Genomic DNA, 23,606 nt, shown 5'->3' with positions numbered 1-23,606 from the left:
ATTAAGAGGATATTACAACACATACTTCGTTTTTATACACATTCCCCTACAAAGCTCAAATTGAAAGAGTTGCTGGAGTGAGTATGTGTGTGTGTGTGTACGTGTATGTGGGGGGTGTGTGTGTATGCATGTGTTCAGAAAGGGAAGGGAAAACATACGTGGGGTGTGATTATACCATAAGAAGGGAGAAAAAAAAAAGTAACATGAGACCTGGTATCTGAAGGAGGTATATTCAGGTTGGCAGCATTCATTGCCCTCTGTAAGCTAGGACTGATCTGGTTGCATGCTGTAGAGACCTGGCTTGCTGGAGGTGAATTGGGTCCCAGTCGCTGAACCATCATGGGACTGCTGGTGACCACTAGATTGTTGCAGCTGCCTTTTCCAATGGACTTGCACTGAGGCCCAAAGCCAAGAGCCCCTAAAAACAAATGAATCAGGTTAGCTTTCATGTCCCTTACATCAAAAATCAGTAAATACACACATCTGCCCACTTCTATCAGGACTCCTCTTTTAAGACAGTCCTTGGATCACCTTTCTGTTCATTTTTAGTATTAGTGATACCAAAAGCTTTCCGGTATTTCCAATGAAAAAGCCATTGCTACAATAAAAACCCTTCGATAATCACCATCCATACAAAATGAGCTTACATTTTGCTCCTTCTATGTAGAAGTACCCAGTTATTAAGAATCATATTTTATCATCTCCCTACCCAAAGGGTCAAGGTGGTAAGCAGATGGGATTACTTATATCTAGAAGTTTCTTCTAGAATAGCTAATATCTTGAATTGCCCAACAAGGAAAGTTGACACGGCCAAACAACACTTATTTAACTGGTTTACTTCCTTCCAGTTCTGGCCTCCCAAAAAGTCTCCTTAAAGGGATATAGTCTGGCTTTGTCTCTCCAATCTTGATTTCTCCTCTTCATCCCAGTACATTGTTATTGGACATAGACCCAAGTAAAAAAAAAAAAATCAGGATGAAAGAGCCATAAACAAAACACTCATTCTAAAAGCAGCATGGTAACCAAATTCAACATAGATTTACCATTTCATTAGTAACAATCTTCAAACGTAGTAAAATGTGGTATATACCCAAAGGAAGAAGAAAAAAAAAAAAAGAAACCCACAAAAATCTGTGTCATTATGGAGAAATGAAAAGCATAGAAGAGAAAGTCAAACACAGCTATGACTCATTTATAAAAAAATAATAATACCGGTTGAATCATTCTAGACATTCTTTTCACATGGATGTACTTTTTCAAACATTTTTTGCAAACTACCTGGTCAAGTCTCAGTGACTGTACACTGTGTTCCCATTTCAAACAAAAATAAATATGATGTCAGATTTTAACAATTTAGTCTCTAAAATTTTCTCACCAAATTCCCTATTTCTCATTGAAATAGTTGGGATCAAAGTAAGTGGAAAATCATCACAGTAACTTTTCTTAGCCCTAGGCGACATAATTTCCTATTTTGTTTTTCCAGATACTAAATCAATAACCAAAAAAATGACTTTGTCATCTTTTGTAACATTCTCTTCCAAGAGCCCACAGAACTGAAGGATAAACAAGACCTGAGAGCAATCACCATGCTCTCATCAATGAAACCACATCTCAAAAATGCTGAGAGAGTTGCAGTGTTTTTAGCTGGCAGGAACCTGCTTTGTAGTCCAGCCCTCTGGGAAATCCCAGTGGTAATTCACTTGCCCAAGGCCACACGGGGACTTAATGACAACGCAGAAATGGATTACACTATGGTGTATTTTCATGGTGCCTGTGTGTTTAAGTTTAGGTACTGGATGCTTAGTTTCTTCCTTGTATATTTGCCAAGATCATTAGCTCCAACAGAAATTTCTCTCCAATTTTTTTTTTCAGACACATAAACCAGAACCTTTCCCTTGCCCCCTCCCACTGCCACCTCTATCTGATGCATCTTCTTGTGCCTTGAAAGACCAATCATAGATAGTCTCTCTGATTTCATAATGCATAGAAGACTGTACCTTCAGGACTCCATCTTGCCACCAAAAGTAGTGGGTACATTTTTACACGATGATCATAAATTTAGTATCTTTTAAATTCCAACAAGCCACATGCCATTTGCTTTTCAAACTCCCTGTTTTAACTCGGAAAGAGGCAATGTGATGGTTCGGAACCTAGTCCAATATGTGACCCTTGAATTGCCTCCCCAGGTTCCATCACTACTAGCCATGCTATGAAAAGCAGCATCAGATGTCAGGTACTCTGTTAAATTCAATATCATCTATTCACCTGTCATTTAATGCCTGATTCCTTCCCAGTAAAAAGGTACTAATAGTCTACCTTTAAAGCAAATACATATTAACAGCTGGTATAGCACAACCAAAAAATACCACTTGATGACAAAGCATACTGATGCTTTCTTCATCGAAGCTAAGGTGCCATGTATTATAAGCCACGGTATTATTTTACGTGCCGGTAAGAACATGCACTGCCAATAAACCTAGTGCGTGGTATCGAGATTTCAGAGATATTCTGACGCAGAAATAGGCACACCTTAGAATCAATAAATACAAATATGATTACTGAAGCTCTTCACTTAGCCCTTGTCTTGTTCATGCTCTCCTCTCTGCCCGGCACAGCCTTACCTTCACTTGTCCACCTACTGAGCACCTCTCCATCTTCATGCCCTCCACTCCAAGGTCCCTCCTCTCCAACGGCCCCTCCCCCACTGCCAACTGGGCAGATGTGGCCAGGTCTTCTTTTTGTCTCCCCCCCCACCGCCCATCTCTCATAACACATCTGCCTCAGCACCTTTACGGAACTGTCATGTTGACACGCCTGTCACATCCTCTTGTTTTATACTTATTGCTTTGGAAGACAAAGACCTTGCTTGAGGCAGCTCTGCTTCCTCGGCACCTAGCCTAGGGCCTGTACCGCGTACACACCGAGGTCTGTCAATGGAGTTAAGAATGAGCGAATGTGGACACAGAGAACAGATTAGCGGTTCCAGGGAGAGGGGCGGTGAAGGGGACGTAGGGTTAGTTATAACATAAGTTAAGTCCTGGGTGTGTAATGGGCAGCACAGTGACCATAGTTAATAATACCATATTGCATATTGAAAGTTGTTCAGGGAGTAAATCTGAAAAGTCCTCATCACGAGAAAGAAAAGGAAAACAATGTGTGTAACTATGTGTGGAGATGGATCATTTCACAGTGCCTATAAATAGTGAATCACTATGTTGCACACCTGAAGCTAATAGACTGTTACATGTCACTTATACCTCAATGAACAAAAATTTTAATGAATGAATGAAAAGACAGTTGTACATGAATATTAAATGCTCACACATTATTTCCACTGAAACCCTCCTGGTTAGCTTTTTTAAAACAACAGTGCAGGTTTTCAAAAACAAACGCCAACTAAGTCAATCCCTTGACACCTCTCCTCGGTACTGCGAACTAGGTCAGAACTGAAGATGAAGCCCGTGGGGATCACAATGATAAGCCTGTCTTCCTGGGCGAGAATTTTACACTGGCCAAGGCTGCCTTTGTAACTCTCTAGCCTGGATTCAGACATTCTTCCCACTCTGTCTTACAGTGACATGGACCCTCTCCTTGACAGTACCCCCATCGCTTTGGCTACACCACCTCCTACTCCCAAATTCACTGGCCTCCTCTAACCACAGAGGAATGACAGCTCTTGAAAGGTATCATAAATAGCACCCTGAAGCATGAGGGTGAACAGTAAATTTATGGGAAACAAGTAATGCCTGAGGCACAGCTGTAAGAATGTTCTGGAAAATGGCATCGTCTGTCTCACAAGTGGAGGCAAATAATAGCTTGACCACGACCCGGTGCTCAATGCAACCATCCCACTCAAATGTTGTTTTCATAGTGCCAAATGTAACGACCACCAGATGGCTCGGAACCACGCTGTGCTCTGGGGTCTGGGCTCTGAGCTCTGGAGACAGCCTGACTTGGGGCCACCCCCCTCCACCCACGCTGGTCCTGTGACTTGGGCAATTACTGAAGCATCCGTGTGCCTTCTCACCTGTTAAACAGGAATAAAAATAATACTACCTCTTAAGAGTGTTGCACATCTCGTATTGATTACACAGGACTCTGCACACCTTCCAGCATATACTAGGTATTCAACAGATGTCAGATGTTATTGTCATGACTCTTACTATTACTGCTCATGCCCTCACTGCTTTTTTGTTCCACTCTCTTTCTTGAAGAAAACAGTTCCTTATAATTCTATGCACAAAACAAGAGAGTAAATGATGCTATTTAATTCTCTACCCACTTCCAATATTCTCTCTGCTTTAAGGCTCGAGCCAACTTTTTTAAAACCAGGTGTCACCACAGAAAGAAGAAAAGTTTTCAACTGGCCAAGTTTGAATGTTCCTTGGCTTGTCATTCCCTGAAAACAAACCATACAGCTTTTCTGTCTACCAGATGTGCCAACTACTTGTGTGCTGGTTTTCGTTTTGAAATACTGCTTATTTTTAGAGACTGCACGATGTTTTTTAAAAATGTGTTTACTGCTCAAATAAGGATCCGAGTAGATGGTCTTCTGAGTACTACGTACATTCTAGCCAAGATCGCTGCGTGCTGGTGGGGAGTGCAAATGTACTGCATTTCTGAGTTTCTGAACTGAAAGGTCATCCTAGCAGGGGCATGTTTTTAATTAACATCTTCATTAGTTAAAAGGGTTCTCTTGAAGTCAAATAGTTGATTGTGTCACAATTACCCCTGCTGAGGCTACATCCCTCAGAAGGATTTGTGTTTACCCACTGGTTCCTCTAAAACTGACACAGATATGGAAGGGGGCAGAAATGGCATATATATGGGAGGGGGTTAGGGAGAACTAATCAAAGTTTCTTTGGTTGTTACTGTTGTTACTGTTCATTCAACTGACACTTCTCAAAGGCCAACCACAAGCCAGAGAGTCCCTGGAGACAGATGGACAGAGTCTCGGCCACCACGGAGCCCTCATTCTGGCTACAAAGATGGACACCAAACCAACTGCTCATTACAGAAGAGGTGATCCCTGCTTCCAGGTTGGATCATAGGAGATGGCTTTCTTTGTAGGTCAATCATGATCGAATAAAAGCAATTCCTATATGGCTCAACCTAACACAAATGCAGGGTGTTATGGAGACAGAAACAATAATACACATCAGGATTTGAGCCCTGCCTCCCCAACTCACTGGCTGTGTGATAATGGGCAAGGTCTTTAAAGTCTGTGCCTCAATGTCTTGTTCCCTAAAATGGGGACAGTAGTAGTACCTAACTCATAGGGTTGTTAAAGAGGATTGAAAGGGTAAGTATATATTAATATATGCCTTACCACCATATACTACCAATGTAATATACACCACCATACACTACCAGTATAATATATACCACCATATACTACCAATACACCATACACTACCAGTATAATATCTTACCACCTCTAAGGATCAGGATTTCCTTCCCAGCCTTTCACTTTAAAACATTTCAAAACTATAGGGGCACCTGGGTGGCTCCGTTAAGTGATGCCTTCAGCTCACATCATGATCTCAGGGCCCTGGGCTCCCTGTTTAGCAGGGAGTCTGCTTCTCCCTCTGCCCCTCCCCCCTGCTTGTGTTCTCTCTCACTCTCTCTCTCTCTCAAATAAATAAAATCTTAAAAAAAATTTCAAAACTATAGAAAAGTTGCAAGAAGAGTACAATAAACTCTATTTTGTCTATTAAAAACTGTATTTACCTCTTTATCTGTCCATATCCCTTCTATGTAAGCTTACTGTTATTAATTTGTTGAACCATTTAAGAATAAGTCATAGATTTTTTTTAAGATTTTGTTTATTTATTTAATAGAGAGAGAGACAGCAAGAGAGGGAACAGAGGCAGGGGGAGTGGGAGAGGGAGAAGCCGGCTTCCCGTGGAGCAGGGAGCCCGATGTAGGGCTCAATCCAGGGACTCCAGGCTCATGATCTGGAGCTACCCAGGTGCCCCTAAGTCATAGATTTTTGTCCTTCATTCCTAAATACATAAAACCATAGCAAAATCATCAAATTCAAGACATTTAGCAAGGACATTATAATGGCATGTAACATACCATTGCTATTCAAATATTCAATTACCAATTATCCCAAGAACAGCCTGTAGAGCAACTGTTTTCCAATCCAGGATCGTGCATTTCAAGGAAAGGTTCTGAGACTCATGCTGAGGTAGATTAGTAAGTCACCGCACATCAGAGCACTGAAGGCAAATGGAAAAGTAGAAAAACAGAAAAAAAAAAACAAAAAACCAAGTGCAAATAAGCACAACAATTATGAGCATGGGTGAGCACTCCAGCTCCACCATGGACTGGCTGTGTTACCTTAGACAAGTTACTCGACCTCTCTGTGCCTCACTGTCCTGATCTGTAAAATGGGATTAATACTAGTGCACACTTCACTGAGTTGTTTTGAGGGTTAAAAGATCTAACATAGGTCATATGTTTAGTGGCTTGGCACTTAACAAATATATTGTAAGTATTAATTATATTTTATTTTAAAGAACTTATTTCTGGTACTTTCTGATATTGTCTATAGCACCTCTTTTCTCCAGAGTGACCAGGGACTAAAGGCTGACACTTCCCTTTCCAAGACCTTCTCCTCAACACACAGTAGACTTGTCCTTCTCTGGATGGGCCCCAGGCATCGGTTCTCCCCCTTTCCTCATTGCCATTCTACCTTATTCTTAGATTCTCTCCAGCTTTCATTCATATGCCTCCCTAAAACTAGAAATAAGAAATTCTTGCATACTAAACATACTCAACTTGCTATGTAGTGTTTTGTCAAATTGGTAACGTTTCACTGCTGAGATACAGTAGTGACAACTTAATGACTATATGTGAGTGTGTAAAGCGTTACTCTGAAACACATCAAGCCATGGGTAAATGGCTAAGAACACCAAATGGTGAGGATCAGAATGACATGACTGGCTTTTCTGTTCAGGGGTAAAGCATTTCAATTCAGCAGATGTTACAAATGCTCAAAACTGCACAAAACCTATGGGAGGTAACAAATACTGGATATAGCGTCCTGCCTCCATGGAGCTTACAATCTGTCGAGACAAGGCATGCTCACCCAGAAACAATCAGATAATGAGAAGGGATGGTACGGGATAAGCACAAGGCTGAATCGTAGGAACAGGCATTCCGAGAAGGGAGAAAAATCCATGTACCAGACAATTCAGTGAAGAATAATAATTTTAACCACAAAGGCATTTCCCAAAGTTCTTCAGGAAGTCCAAGGGTATTCAATGGTAACATAAGGCAAGGTCATGGAGAGATCCACAGTCAAACAGCTTTTGGAAACCCTAACACAATGAAGGTAAATATATCTTTACATTACAGGGCCTTTACTTTCAAAGACTTTAAAACTGCAAATGCATATAACTCCCAGAGGAGAAAATAATATGCAATATATATATATTTTTCTTTCTCTATGAGCTCACCCAAGACTGATATCCTAAGAAACACCCTTTGGAAAACAATAAGCTAGAACATGAAGGAAGAACAAGCACATGAACAAGGAGAAGACTGAGTATAGTCATGGAAACAGAAGGGAGCAGGCACGGCGCGCACTGGCACGAAAGGAAGAGAAGTCAGGGCTGCCTGCAGGAGGAGGCTCTGTCTGACCAGGAGAAAGAAGAAGATGGACGTAAAGGGTTGTTGTAGTCACCCTGGAGAATCTGGTGTACCAACTGGATGGTATGTATTCACCAATGGCTCCACACCTAGTTGCCTATCAATGTGACCAGGGAAGCTTTTCAAAACTGCAAATTCACAGGCTCCCCCTCAAACCAATGAAGCCCGATGATGCTGGTGCCACCGGCCTGACATGCACCAGGACCCTGGGCTGTAGTGCTGCGGCCTGCCAGAAGCCACGCTTGTCCGAGACTAATCTGGACGACTCAGGGACAAAAGCTGGAGGAGCACATGAACCAGAAGCTGGCCGCATGCTGGCAAAGGACAGAATGAAGAAGGCAATGATGATGGGAGCAAGTGAGACTAAGGTTGGAGATTTCATAATTGGTAGATAAGGATTCAGGAGATCAAGGTTTAAAAGGAGGGGGGATCCCCTGAAGACTATTTTCATGACTCCATTCCAAAGCGAGTTACTTCGTCCCAGCCAATGTACAGGCCAAAGCTGAATCCAGATTAATGGAGATTCCCACGAGCTGTGCATCTCTCCTTCCACTCTGCCCTTTGGAGTGCAGCGAGCATATACCGTTTACCCCTCAAAGAATGTAACTTTCACACCAACACTCTGCTAGCCTGAGTCAGCATTCAGGAATGTTGGCCCCCAAGTATGGAATTGCTAGCATTACTCATTTCATTTGATCCCTGCATTAAATGGAATCGTATTTATACCCCGAGAGATTTAAAAATATCATATTCTTTTCTGTACCACTCTGTGCCCTGGATTCCTGGACCTGAAGCCCCAATCTATCTCCCACCACCAGGCACTCCTGATAAGATTTATTAATACACAGGCTCTGAACCACCTCATAAAGATGTAAAGATATATTAAACAACATTCCCGAAGTTTATATGCTAAAGTCCCAACAGTCAGCTATTGTACATCAATTATCAACTAATTAGTACAGAGTGCTTATGCTGACCCTTCTGTTCTCCCTTGTAATGATTTGCCAAGTTAACTGAAAGCTGCTTTGCTCCACAGAGACTCTTAGTTTAGCAAGAGTGTTAAATAAAGTTCACCAACAATTAGCCTAGAAAACCAAAGAGGAAATGTAAGCACATTTTACTGCTTTTCCCTGGACAAATTCTTGAACAATCCCATGGGAAGAGAGTAGATCTATTTGTTAAATAAGCAAATCACGGCTCAGAACGGTGGAAGCAGCAGCAGAGATGCCGTTTAGGAACGTACTGCTCACTGACCAGGTATCTGTTTACCGCAGCCCCGCTCCGTGCGGGAGTGTGTGCTCCGGGAAGTGCGGGCACGCGGATGAGCGAGGTGGTGCTTGCTTACGACCTAATTTAACAGGTTTAAACCAGGGGAGTGATCTGTTAAATGAAGGCGTTCAAGGTGAAATTCTTATACTGACTCTATAAAGACAGGACTTCTATCAATAATAAGAAAGGCTGGGAGCAAAGGAGGGAGGACGTACACTTTGATGGGAGGAAACTGCCTCTGTTCCCCTTGATCAGGTCGCATTTACTGAGCGCTACCTGTGGGCTTGGTGCTGTGCTGGACGAGTGGAGCCTTAGGCCATTGTGTTCGCCCTCAAAGAGCTTCTGACCAGCTGGACAGAGTTTTAACCAACACATGGAACAATTAGGAAACACCCGATCTTAAACTCAGGTGCCATGATGTTGAGCACATAAAGCGTCCAAACAAGATCCGTGTGAACTGGAGGGAGTACGGTGGAGGAGTAAGGCTCGACCTGAGGCTCTGGACGCTGGAGGGGAGAGGGCAGCCCAAAGAGTGGGCTGGCCGGAGTGAAGGAGGGCAAGTGGTGTGGAGGCAGTGCGGGCAAGCAGCAAGAGTGGGAATGCTAGGGCCAGAATGGCTTCACTCAGCCCTGTGTGACCTCGGGCAAGTTCCTTAAACTCTCTGTGCCTCTGTTTCCTAATCTGGAAAATGGGGATGGTACTTGTACCTATGTTCCTGAGGCTGTTTGGAGAACTAATAAGTCAACATTGTAAAATACTTAGAATAGTGCCCAGCACACAGGAAATTCTCTATGAGCTGTGGTCATTCCCATACTTATTAAAGGGTTACCAGATTATATAGGACCTCTAAGGCCAGCCTCCACTCCCCCCACCAAAAAAGCTACAGTAGGTGTTTAGGCATGGGTGTGGTGAGGGACTATGAGGGGGATAAGTCCAACAACTTCCAGCACATATGGAGACAGAACAAACACTAAAGGCAGGAAACCAAGCTAGGAAAATGCTGCCATGATCTCAGGGTGTAGGGCTGAAGCCCTGGGACAGGTCGGGCAGAAGCAAATGCAGAGTAACCCCAAATGACCTTATGAAGGAAACAAAAAAGAAAATTGTTGAAGGATCTGTCAGAATTCCAAATTCCAATTCCAGGGCCTGTACTAGATTCCAAACCCTCCTCCCAAAATCAAGATCATGTCTTCCCTGAGCTGTTTCTCCCTGCAAGTCAACCAAAAGCAAAGATGGGATGAGAAATAGCAAAGCGGCCGACTGGTGAGGCCCCTCACTGAATGGACCAGTGGTGACTACAATTGTTGATAGGTCCTGTCTATGAATTACTGAACAGCTGGAAATATTATTAGTTTGCTTTCCTCTCTCCACACTCCCTACACACACACACATACACACACACACACACACACTCCCTACACACACACTCCCTACACACACACACACACTCCCTACACACACACACACACACACACACACACACACACACACCATGAAAGGAGCGTAGTCTAAACTACTCGATATAAATCAATGGAACTGTTTTTTTCCAGCATCTAGCTGGTTCAGAAGGCAAATCCCATTCATTCCTTCATATTAGAGGTAACTTCTTAGTTCTCAAAGCCAAGGCTTATACAGTCATCACTAAAAGCTGCTAGGCTAACCTTTGTTTTCCCTCAAATAGTAATTCCTCAGAACTGTCCAGAGACACATACTCTGCCATAAATATTTTCTGCTACATATGCTACATAGCCTTGCAAGTCCAGATGGGAGGCCCAGAAGCATCAGACCCAGATGATTATGGAGATTACATTTTCTTACATTAAAAATTCAATCACCCATCTTCTAAGAACCAGACAGAACCCAGCTTCCTACACCCAGAAGTCCCCCAGGGCTGCTCAGGTACCTCATCAGCCAGATACTTTTTGCCTCTAGGCTGTAGATTCTGGACTCTATGCTCCAAAGCCCATTAGTAGCCCAGGTATATGGCAAGAAAATTTGTTAAGCTAGGATTTGTAATTTGTGCTCCTTTGTCTCAGAGGGGTTATTATAAGAGAGCTAAAGGTAGATACTGTTTGATTGCATCCTCTTTCCTAGGCCTGTATTGAACCCTAAATCCCCGGAGATTATCCAGGTGCTAAGAAAGCTATGGGCACAGAGGGCATTGCCCCTGAGGAGGAAGCCAGGAGAAGGGGAGAGCGCCCCAAGTCAAGGAAGGCAGTGTCGGGGGGCGGCTCTGGGGGGGGGGGGTCACGGCTGCACGACAAATGTACAAAGGCCAGACTCTAGGTCTGGGCTCCCAACCCCAGCCGTTCCCTGTGCCCAAGCAATGCACGGAGCAGCAACCTCTGGCCTTGGCCAGGGGGCACCTCAGCAAGAACCTGTAGACCATGAATCAGGAGGGCTCTTGGAATGTTCCGCTCTATGCGAAGATCCCGGGATCTTGTCTCACCCAGGCAAGGCATTAGGCACCCCAGGCAAAAATGACTGAGATTAGATTTCCTACTCATCAGCAAGATGGGGTCTTGGAGTCTCATGTTTTGATTTAAAGGAAATAATTTTAAAAACCGTTTCTTGTACATGCACTGGTGAAGTAAATTACAAAGGTATCTCTAAAATATTTTCAGTGAGGGGGAGCCTGGGTGGCATCCAACTCTTGGTTGCAGCTCAGGTCATGATCTCAGGGTCATGAGATCGAGTCCCATATCCGGCTCTGCACTCAGCATGGAATCGGCTTGAGATTCTCTCTCTCTCCCTCTCCCTTTGTCCCTTCACCCCCCAACTGAGCATGCATGTATGTGCTCTCTCGCTCTCTCTCTGAAAAAATTAATAAAATATTTTCAGTGAGGATGACTGTTTAGACACTAATCTTAGCAAGATCATTCTAAACTCTAAATTCTCAAAATACAGTTCATGTAATTTGCATCCAAATAAACCTACCCCATCTAGTATATAAAATCACTTAGTGCTTAGAGATATGCATGTTTCAGAGTCACAGACTTCGAGAAATCAAATTATGCTTTAAGGCTGAGGAATTAGTGAGAAAATAAATCACTTTTGCCGAATTTCACGGGTACCCCATTCCCTTTCTTCTCTCTCATAGCTGTTAAGTACTAGTTAGCCAAACATACTCTCTTAGGTACTCATTTTGTGAAATATCCAGAAAAAAACAGTAATAAAAGGGACATATATCTTTTCTTTGGTTTTCTTCTATCAAGCACACCAAGCTTATCTGTGGTGAAATCATGTCAAGGTTCAAAAGAGATTTTGCTCCTTGTTCAGAACTCTAGGACCAAGGGAATGGACAACTTTTTCCTTCACTGTTTAAACACAGTGAGCACCTTTGTTTGGAAGGACTTTCCCACTACCTTCTTTCAAAAATGTGTCGGTCAGAATGGTTTGGAGGAGGGTGGGAAAATGTGGCCGCTGGGATGGTGGTTATTGTACCTCAGGTGAGCCGGCAGAGGGATGAAGATTGAGAAATCCTGCTCCATGAATACTGGCTGGTCTGTCACCCGACACCAGCAGCACAAGGAACTGAAGTAATACCTCCGTCCAGAGGAGGAAAGGATAGAGTCCGAAAGAAATTCGCAAAGAAGACCTATAATTCGGCTCGACTGATTTTGATTTTTGACACGTAGCCTTGAAAAGAACAATTTTGCCTCAGAGTCTTGGCAAATGCAAAGTGATTTTTTGATAAGTTTTAACACGCATTTTACTAAAGAGAGAGTGAGGGAGAGAAAGGCCAGGTATCCAAAGACAGGGAGGCTGTCAGGTTTCTCTTTTCTGTGTCATTTTTGTTTAGTCGGTCAAATGAAAATTCAAAACCATATAATTAGATGGTTGTTTATACATGATTAAGCATGAGCTCATTGGACTTTACACGCCAAAAAGTCAGAGATGTGGTTAAGGGCAAGAAGGAACTATTAATAAAAGGAAATAAAGCTGTAATACATTTTTCACTTATGAATAAAAATAATTCAAAGGTCTCTAGATGGAAAAAGAAAGAAAAAAAATCAACCAGGAGTAGGGCAAGAAACCAGATAATTTTATAAATGGTTAGAATTCATGTGATATAAGACATAAACCACTGGTACAAAAAAGCTTTTCCTCCTCTATGATTCTAATCCTATTTTTGATTCTCGTAAACATAACTCACAATGAGAACATAACAAAACTTACCTGTATTATATTTCTTTAGAATTGTTCTGGGAAATATTTAAGCAAGAACATGTTGTGCATTCAAAAGAGTTACTTGTTCTCTTCATAACTGCCTTCACCAGCAATCCTCTCTGGAGAAACCAAGAGCTGTCAGCTTCCTTGAAAAAGGCAAGTGTCCTTCATTTTTCACAAACGCAGAATTTTTCTTTCCCAAATGAAGTGAACCCATCGATAGCTAGGTTTAACTGGCCATAAACTTCATACAGGTAAAGGAGACCTTATCAGATCCCCCAGAGAATCTGAGATCATAGCTTGGGGCTCTCAAAAGTGGTGAATCAACTGCTCACAGAGATCAAACACCAAGCTCTGGATGAGGTCAGTGGGCAAGACTTTCAGATGAGAGAGAGAATGAACTGATCCAGGATCAGCCTACTTTTTCCACCTTAGGTAAGGTTTTTGAGCCACTACTACAACCTCTCCCTACTGCGAATATCCACCAATGTGGGTCACCCCCAGAGGCCACCCAGGCAAACACCGAACAAACCCCAGAGACTGTGTGACTCTGTGTCCTATATTCTACAACCAAACAACTCCTTGGGCTGCCGATGACTGATACCTTCACACACAACTGCTGTGATATACAGTAGAGCCTACTGATCAGAATGAGTAAAGCCCATGGGAAACCCAACAGACAGCACTTAAGACTCAGGTGAAAATGAATCTACTAACACTGAAAAAGCCCACAATGCCTAAGAAGCATAAAAATTGACTTTTTCAGCCTCTGAGAGCAATGTCTCCAAGTCCTATCAGTTCCCAGTCTGTCAGAGGGACCGTCCATCTCAACCACCCACCCCCTCAGCCCTCTCCTCTCCTCCCATGCCATCTCCTGTCCCAACACCTCACACGCACAATACGAACAGGAACCAGCTCTGACTCGCAGAGTTATCAGTCCTGTACATACATACCTGCCCCTGAAATTTGAACAGAATACTTCATTTAAACCTATATGATAAACCACAAAACATGGAAACTCCCTAAAAGTTCATTTCCAAGAAATTAAGATGATCATAGAATACATCTCTAAAAAGGCACCAGTATTTGAGACAAAGCACAATACTCACACCTAATTTGGCAATCTTAACTTACAAAGCCTTGTGTATTACCCATGTGTTTTATATGAAATATGTACTTTGTTCTAAAGATATTTTTTAATTATTGACCTGATTTGGTCAAATAAAGTTCTTAGCACACTCATTTAGTGTTAAAATCCACTCAAAGCTGAGGGAAAAGTATACTTTCACAAAACAAATTCTTTATGAGCCAGAAATTCACGGCTTCTTGTCTATAACGCTGAAGGAAGAGGGAAAATCTTGCTAAATTAATACATATTGATTATTCCAAATAGTTTAATATCTACTATAGTTCCAGATAAGAAATGTGATAATTCATTTCTAAACAATGTGTGGCATGTAACTCAAAACCGCTTTTCATCAATAATTAATATTAATAATTAACAAGTATAAACAACAAAAATACCTCTTGGAAATGTTTCAACCCGGCCTTTTCCTCATTCCACAGCCTGCCTGTTGCCCCCCCTTACCCTCTATGTGGGGTTAATAACTAAACTTCCCTCCTCTCTGACATGCAACACTACCCCACAGCAATCTTCCCAAGAATGTGTGCACAAATGCATAAGATTGAAAAGAATAAAAGTCTTATCAAAGTCACCTGAATCTGGCAAACAGATTTCTAAATTAGCATCTGCGGTTACAATCCCCTCCACAGTGAATTGGATTTTGCTCCAGTACAGAAATTCACCCCAAACACCTACACTCCTACTTACAGATGGAATGTCTTATGTCTTTAATCCAGGGATTTAGCCTCGTAATAAAAATTAAACAGTCCTCTAGACAAACACAGCGGACGGGGAGGATAACGCAAAAACTGCTCATTTAAAATGAGGCCAGAGCCAATGCGCCAGGACTTTATTTGGCAGTCCCTCTGAAGAGCAGTCAGTTTGACTTTTAAAAACGACACTGTTGTCCTTGCTACATATTGAGTGTCTGTGGAGTAGCATTTTCAGAGTCAAACGCATCTCTTACACTGAAGGTGATCCACCCTGTCTCTCACACTTCTATAGCCACCTGCCCTAGCACTTGATGTTCACATTTGGAAGTCCACTGAAATTCCTCTCTTCCGGCTATTCATTCCTTCGCCAAACTGAACACGATGCAGGTAGTACCCTAGGTTCCTGAAGTTCAACGTCATGCTGTCCTATAATTTCTTACAGCAGATACAAATTCCACAATCCCTGATCCCCATCCTCCACGTACCTCCAACCTCCACTCGGTACATTACCATTGTTCCTCCCGAAAAATGATCAGAATCCCCGGCACATCACCTCATGCTTAAGTTATGCATGTTCCCGGGCTGTCTGGTCACTGACATTTAGAAGGGCTGGAAGTAAGAAGCCCTCCCCCTGGGGAGCTTCCGAGCCATAGGCAGTGTCTGTTTGTGCAAAGGTGTGGGGGAGAAAGGTGTTTCCAACCTTCCTCTTGGCTGGGGGCCTCAGACAGCCGTGCAGAGTACTTTGCCTAGATTTCCAGGGCTACCTGGCTCTTTGGCTTCACAGTGTCCTGGCGGGCACATTCAAGGACAACTAGGACATTTAGCAAAGGCTGGTGTGCCGCAGAAAAAAGCATCTGACAAACGCAGCCAAGGAAACAATGTCTCCCTTCAAGTGGAAATGCTGGTGAAGTCAGCCAGCGCTGGCCCGCACAAACAATACTGGGCAGGTCATTAACTTGCCTGGTTCAGACGGCGGCGATGAGCTCACCCACCTTTCTGGAAGTGCTATTTTAGCCGCTGAGTTTATACAAATAAAACCCATAATTTTCTAATGGCTAAACTAGGAATGTGTTCGAAAATAACTAAGTCTCCGAGAACCCTGCAAAAGCCACCCGGGGAACTCACGAAGGTGAGTCTGCAGTGGGCTGTTCCGTTCGCGTTTGCATACATCTTTATAATTGCTACATATGTATTACCTCGAAAATAAGCAACCACAAAAGCAAATGGGGAACATTTTTTTTTAAGTTAGGTGGTTACTGCTGCATTGTGTTTTCTCCCTCTCTTTTTACCTTTTGCAAAAGAAAAAAGTAAGTTAGTCGTTAACTACACAAAGGAGTTAACATTTAACTTGAACACTGAGAGTGCCTTAGCTCTCAATCCCTCCCTCCTCTTTCTGATTATAGTGAAAAGAGGTTCAGGAAAACTCTTACTAATTATCACAGATCCTGGATGATATCTGACTATATCATTTTGCTCACGGCATTCACAGGAGGCCCCAGGTCCTTCACACACACTCCACTTCAGCAGCCCAGAATCCCTGCCCATCCCAGCTCTCACCCCACGCCCCCACGCTCCCCACCCCTCCTTGAAACAAACCTTCCAGATTCCTGCCTCCTATCCCCAGGTTAGGGTGCTTTATCTCTCCTGTAAAACCGCAGGTCGTGTTATTTTTGCATCTTTTGTGTTACGCATCCCTTCCACCTTATGTATTAGCTGCCCCTCTCCCCCTTACCCGGCAGGTCTATGAGGATAGAGAACGTGCCCGATCCGTATGCCCACCCCTCGCCCCCAGAACAGCAGGCCCCCCCTCAGTGTCCTGCACTGGGCAGCCGCTCACTAAGTGGACAGGTAATGCCCACAGCACACACTTGTAGCATTTTAGTGTGGGGCCTCTTTCTGCATGTGGGTGGGGGAAGGGCTCCAAGGTGAACAGTCTTTTATTATTTAAAAATAGAGCGGTTGCTGGGAGGCCCAGACATGGGCTGGCAGAGGGGATGCCTCTTTCTCTCCCCACCAGACTACACCCCACGGCACACACAGTTCTGCTCTATGGATGCAGCAAACTGTTGGCTTTGTCGCCTTCTCTGTGAGGCCCTCTATGGAAACAGGAGTCTAACACACTTCTCTCTCCTCCCCCCTCTCCTAGCCACGCAGAAGTACCAGGGTGGAGGTGCAGAGGTGACCTAGATATCGACATGCTGATCCTACTTCCTCACCAAAAACTTACTCTTACTTGCAGCTGCTATTATTATTACTATTAATAATAATACATCTATACATTAAAAAGACACGAGCTAACATTAATGGAAGGCTTACTTGGTACCAGGGGAGGATGTGTGGCCCTATGCCTGGATGAACCCACTCACCTCACAACACAATCCTGATTATTACCAGCCCATTTCTCAGAGGAGGCAATCTGGGGCTCAAAAAACACAGTAACTTGAGAAAAGTGAGCAGGCAGACCCAGTTAGTCCCACTCCAAAGCCACATAAGGATGCCTAAGAGCTCATCCATTCTTAGCCATCACCCTCCACACAACTGGACAAATCCTGCCAAATGGGGAGGAGACAGGACAGCTGGACGCTGAGTCTTCTCCCAACACTTGAACCCTCATGCACCCACAGCCTCTAACATCTTGGTTTCCACATGGAAGCAACAGTCAGGAATGATACCTTAATCTAAGCTGAGTGGGTGCTACAAATGATGGCAGTGTGCATGTAAACAGGGGACGCTCTTCTAACCTCCACAGTAGTTGTTAAATATCTCTTGGATGACCCTTCTCGCTTTCAGGAATTTTTGGTGGATAACATCAACTGGATTTGTTCACTCATTCATCCAGTGGTTAAACGGTATGGTAAGAGCAGCTGAAACATAGATCAAGAAAATTACAGCAAACACCTCTTTGTCTGGTAAGATAAGGTAAGACCACAAAGCTGTTGGGACATTGAGAAGGACGTGCTGGTGATAATGGTGGTGATCTTTAGGAACATGATATGAAAATACTCATCTGCATACATCTTCCTACAGAAGGGATTTACTAATTTTCTCCTCATTTAACGGTCTGGAGTGCACACAATTCATTGAGAGATATACTAGGGACATAAGAACACGAGAGGTGTGTGCGCACACGTGCACACAGAGAGACACAAGCACAAAGACAATCACACAATGTGTCAGGTGCAACAAGAAATACGAGGTACCCCGAAGGGGCAACCTCCCACACAGTCCAACATTTTAGAGGGACCCTTTCTAGTAGAAACCAATCTATCCTTAGAACAATACAAATAACTTTAAAGGGGGTCTTTTCTAAAATCCTGCCTCAGCGGGGCACCTGGGTGGCTCAGTCGGTTAAGCATCTGCCTTCAGCTCAGGTCATGATCCTGGGATCCTGGGGTCCTGGGACAGAGTCTCACATCCGGCTCCCTGCTCAGCGGGGAGCCTGCTTCTCCCTCTCCCTCTGCCCCTCCCCTTACTCATGCACATGCTCTCTCTCTGTCTCTCGTTCTTGCTCTCTATGTCAAATAAATAATAAAATCTTAAAAATTCTGCCTCAGTAACACAAGATTTTGTTTCAAAACTGCACTGACATAAAAGCAGAGTCTAATCAGCGATCACCTGTCCCCAGGCATGTGGCTGCTCTCGGCTTTCACTCTGCAGTAAAAAGGGTAACGTAAGGAGGAGAGAGATGTGGAGGTATGGGTGGGTGTGGTCAGTGGTACAGAGACAAGAGGGGATAGGCCAGAGTCAAGTCACAAGGCCAGTAAGCCAAGTGTGGTCTGTGGCTATGCAACTGTGTGAACTTGACCAAACCACTTAGACTAAACCTCCCTGTCAAGCCTAGCTTCGTGAGATCATATAATAAATTATCTAGCCTCTCACTGGGCAAAAACCAGATGCTCAGCAAGTGTTAACTTTCTTTCCTACCTGCAATTAACAGTGAAAACCTTTCATCTCTCATAATCTGAAAGACTAACTTTAAACCCGAATAAATAATGAAATCATTTCAGGGACTTCCTTCATGAGAAAAGATGCATCGCCGCTCCCACCGTGCTTTGAATTCATTGATTTACATGCCAAGAAGGAATAAGAGAAATCACGTTTCCAACCTCCTTATTATACAGGTGGTAAAATTCAAGTCCAGAGAGGGAAAGCGACTGTCCCCAGGACACAGAGCTAGTTAACAGCAGACTGAGGACAAAAACCCCAGTAGTCAGGCGCCCGACTTATCTCCCTTTCTACTGTATCCTATTACTTACATGGGACTGTCAGTTATAAATGATGCTTAATGGTGCAAATACCTCTGAGGCAGTTAAAAATGTCTTTCGCCTTCAAAATAGAATGAAGATGGCAGATGGTAGGGCTCCTCCTACACAGTGAGCATGGAATTTGGGGCAGGACCGTTCATGAAGAGATGAACAGTCGGAAGAGAAAAGGACTAAGCATGGAAGACGGGATCAGGAGTGAAGAGGGACACAGAGACCCCCTACCTTACAACTGTGCCTAAAGAGAAGTCCCATTTCCATCCATAAATTGAGTCTGAAAACTCCCCCAGACAGATTTCTCCTTCCCTTTGTCTATAAGCCTAGAGGGTACAAAAGACACCACTCTCCCAGATCAGACAAAATCTATGAATTCTCAGGAGCAAAGAGAAATGAGATTGTTTATCTTCAATAGTTTAAAAAAGAGGTTCAGTTTGAGTTTGCTCAAATCTCGTAAACCTTGGGTTTTAGCAGAACCACGGCTGAACCACAGATTCTAGTGGGACCAGGGCCTGCTTCTTTATCGGCCACACGTAAATCTGCCATGGAACAAATATTCAGGCTGCTCCGGGACAGCAAGCATCTTGTTAAGGTTTGGGGCGGGGGGGATCTAATTTCAACATATCAAACTTGACAGCATAATTTTTAAAAAGATTCCCATCTCAAAGAAAGTTTACAAGCAATGAGCAAGGCTATAAGGCAATGATTATGTTCTGGCATAATAATAATTGCAGAACAATTGTCCAATTAGCAATCATGCACTGAGGGAGTTCCTTTGCATTGTGGCCTTACTGTCTTTGTCTTTGTTCTGAGGGAAAATTCTGCCTTCGGGAGTCCGAAATAATGAAAGGGTTCTTCATTATGTCAATGAGTTTGGATGGAGTCCCCATGGCACACAACGCTGCCTGGTAATGAAACACAAGAATCATCTGTCCCTAGTTAGACCTGCTCATCGCCTCCCCAGCCGGAGACAGCCCTGGCTGAAGTCCCCAAGGAAAGGAGAACTTCTGGAGGGCGACAGGACCGGGGCATTTGGGGTTAGGACGCTCAGTCCTCCTTGGGCCAAACTCTTACCTAAAGGACTCTCAAAAAAAAAAAAAAAAAAAAAAAGATTTAAAAAACAGCATATAAAATTCAATAAAACTCTATCTGACAAGTTATTTATGGGACGCCCAGTTCACACAGGTCTTGTCCACCTAGAAACCGGAACTTCAATCCCTCCCAACCCCGTATCTCAGCTAGTCACCCAACCAGGAACAGTTTTCTCCCACTGCCCTTCAAACCTCTGTCGGTTGCCCCCTCAGCAGCTGTGAATACTCTGCTTCCTCCAACACCATTCACCCATGAAGAGTGTGTTGGCCTCAAGAAGGCAGAGTGCCGCTCACCCAAAGGAAGAACTTTCTAGCAAGCAGAAGTGACTTGGGAACGCTTTGTGAGGCAGAGCTCTTGCCCCGGGAAGCACACACGGAGGGGCTGCCGGGACACTGCAGCCAGGGCAGGGGGAAGAGGCTGGGAGGTAAGGTTCCTAAACTCATTGCCAACGCTCTGTGACATCCCCAAAGGCTTTAAAACCCAGTGTGGAGTTCTCAACTTTTAGGTAAACTAAGAATTTTCAATACTCTCATCCAAAGGCTTTTTTTGTGTGTGCTTCTTTCCTCTCTAGGCTCCTACACTATGTGACATGACGCAAGTAAATTAACTTTTCTAGGTCTCAGATTTATCATCACTTACAGGAAGGCAAGGGATTAAGGAACCTCTCAAGTCCCTTCTAGCTCAAACATTTTATGAGTAAACACTGAGTTCACTCTCCCCACCTTCTACCAAATTAAATTTCAGGAATTCCATCTACCCATAAAATGCAACAGAATCTACCAAAAATCACTATATATGAAAAGAAAATTCAATCAGGTGACAAGTCACAATGTAAATAGGGCAAAAGCAACAGATTTCTTATATATTCTCAATTATGAGTTTTAAAATGTAAAGGGAAATTTTTTTAGGGTAAAAATACCTAGGAATAGCATGTTATATGAAGAAAACTACTTTTTTTTCTGAAGACATGAATATAGACATATACATGTTCCGAGGTGAAAAAACTAATATAATATGTTGACTCTTCTAAACTGTTTCATAATCTTAATGCACGGTTTCTCAGCCTCTCGTTACTGACATTTTGTGCCAGATAATTCGTGCATGCATGTGTGCGTGTATGTGTGTTTGTGTTGCGGGGAGGGTACCCTGGACATTGTAGGGTGTTGAGCAGCATCTCCAGCAGCATCTCTACCCACTGGATGCCAGTAGCACTCCCCCCAGTGATGACATCCAAAACTAAAGTCTGTCCAGACATTGCCAAATATCCCTGGTGGACAACATGATTCAGGTCAGGAACCATGACTGACTGCAAGTGCTAATATGTCCTTCCTTATTCATTACCTTGACAATGGAGTCTAAAGTTCTTCTGGAAGAATGAACTCTACTAACCGTCCAAAAGGCTTTGAAGAAGAAAATAAATATATTATAGAGCTATGAAAGTCAAAATTGTGGAACACTGAAGGAAGGCTACAGAACTGAAGAGAAACAGAACAGAAGCAAAAGGTCATAACCTCAGATACATAATAACAATCAGCACATGGTGGCATTACAAATGAGTGGGGGCAAGGAGGCTGGTGGGTAAACCATAGTAGAGCAATTATTTATTGTTTGGGGGGGAAAAAAGCTAAATCTTTATCACACTATGTTCTGATTATGTATTGCTGCATAACAAACCACCCCCAAATTTACGGTCTTTAAAGCAACAATTTGTTAGGACCTTGTATGATTTGGCCAGGGTTAACTGGGCTCAGCCACATGCTTCTCGCTCAGTCTCATGCACTGAGGCCAGATGTCAGCTGGAGCTGAAGGGGGGACTGCATAGACTCCTCACGTGCTGGCTGTCAAGGAAGAGCACTTGGGCTCCTAACAGCATGGCAGCTGACTTTGAAGAGGCTGCTCTTGGGTCCTTGAGGACCATTCCTGCAACAGGCATAGCATGACTTCTGCCATATATGATTGGCCAAGACAATCTTGGGTTCATTCAAATTCAAAGGGGAAAGAGGAATGGACTCCAGTTTGTGAGAAGACAGCCAGGCAAACTCACCCACACAAGAACACGTGGAAGGGGAGAGAGGGTTTCAGCCATTGGTGGAAAATCCAAGCAGCCGTAATAGAATACAAATAAATTCCAGGAAAATTCAGAGCTGAATATTAAAAATAAAATATAAAACAACTAGAAGAAAATATATGAGTTTTTCTTAATTATTGGGATCCAGAAGGCAAAGACATAACTGCAAAAATAGTTTAGCTCAAAAAGCACCAAAAGCAACATGAAAATGCAAATAAAAGTCTAATAGTTTGCCAATGTTTCATGTAACAAAGGGTTAAGGGTTTACCATATAAAGGTGCCTTACAAATCAATAATAAAGACTAACATTCCTATGGGGGTAAAAGGCAAAGGTCATAAACAGTTCACAAAAGAAGAACCCAGCAGACAAGACATAAAGTGGACCCTCTCAATTCTGCTCCTAGATAGAGTGCAGTATGAAGTGTGATCTAACCCATTTGGGAAGCAACTTGGTAATACAATCAAGAGTATTTAAAATGTTCATTGGACCCAATCATCTACCAACATTGTAAAGATAGTTGTGATAATATAGTTTTAACAAAAAAAAAAAAGAAAGCAAAATTGATTAAATAGAGTAGACTTCCAAAACACATTTTAAAAATGTCTGCTGTACTTCAAAGTCATATCTTCGAAGAATCCTGAAGCACATGAGGGAATGTTCACAACAACGTGAAGAAAGAGAACATAACACTTTAGACATTAAGCATCGCTATTATCTATTACAAAACAGTCACACATGTTTATCTCCTAAAATATTAACAATGGACAGCTCTGTGTCTGGGGAATACTGGAAGGTAATTTTATTATATTCTTTGGTTTTTTTCATCAGCATTTAAATATTTTCTACATAAACATATTTTTACACTCAGAAAAGAAAAAAATACTGATACTGGTGGGTAAAAAACCGGAAAGGTCACATGTTACAAAGTTACTGCTGAAAGACTAGAAAGCCAAAGCAGAAGAAGCATGACTGTGCATCCTGTGACATCAGGGCTGACTACACCTGGAGCAGCTGACCCTCTACACAGTCCATTTCATCCCCAACCACGTCACTTTCCCAGGCTCGTGACCCGGCCATGGTGTAGATTCTCATGTTTTGTTCAGTGTGACTGCTTGAGAAATTTTTCTCTTTCCCCTTTTAATATTCAGCCCGTTTATTTTCCTTGCTAAGCTCAAAATGTTTCTGTTTCTGTCTTTGGAGGTCTTTCAAATGATGACATATTTAGGAAAAATTTGTAGTCACACACAGGAAA

At 43.0% G+C, this 23,606-nt stretch overlaps 1 protein-coding gene across 2 annotated transcripts in view; it reads right to left on the bottom strand.

Annotated features, from left to right (window-relative positions):
- GLIS3 (GLIS family zinc finger 3) overlaps positions 1-23,606 on the bottom strand; it is a 437,565-nt gene that overhangs the window by 301,712 nt on the left and 112,247 nt on the right. For both annotated transcript variants that reach the window (XM_088018913.1, XM_028117293.2), the window contains exon 2: positions 211-418. In XM_088018913.1, coding sequence (XP_087875039.1) covers positions 211-418 — 208 coding nt within the window. The remainder of the gene's footprint in view (positions 1-210; positions 419-23,606) is intronic.

The sequence above is a fragment of the Eumetopias jubatus genome, unplaced genomic scaffold (assembly GCF_037043125.1).
Source record: "Eumetopias jubatus isolate StellerSeaLion01/CBP00866 unplaced genomic scaffold, mEumJub1_p1.0 scaffold_15, whole genome shotgun sequence".
Classification (NCBI taxonomy): Eukaryota; Metazoa; Chordata; class Mammalia; order Carnivora; family Otariidae; genus Eumetopias; species Eumetopias jubatus.
This window is presented reverse-complemented; position numbering and strand designations above follow the sequence as displayed.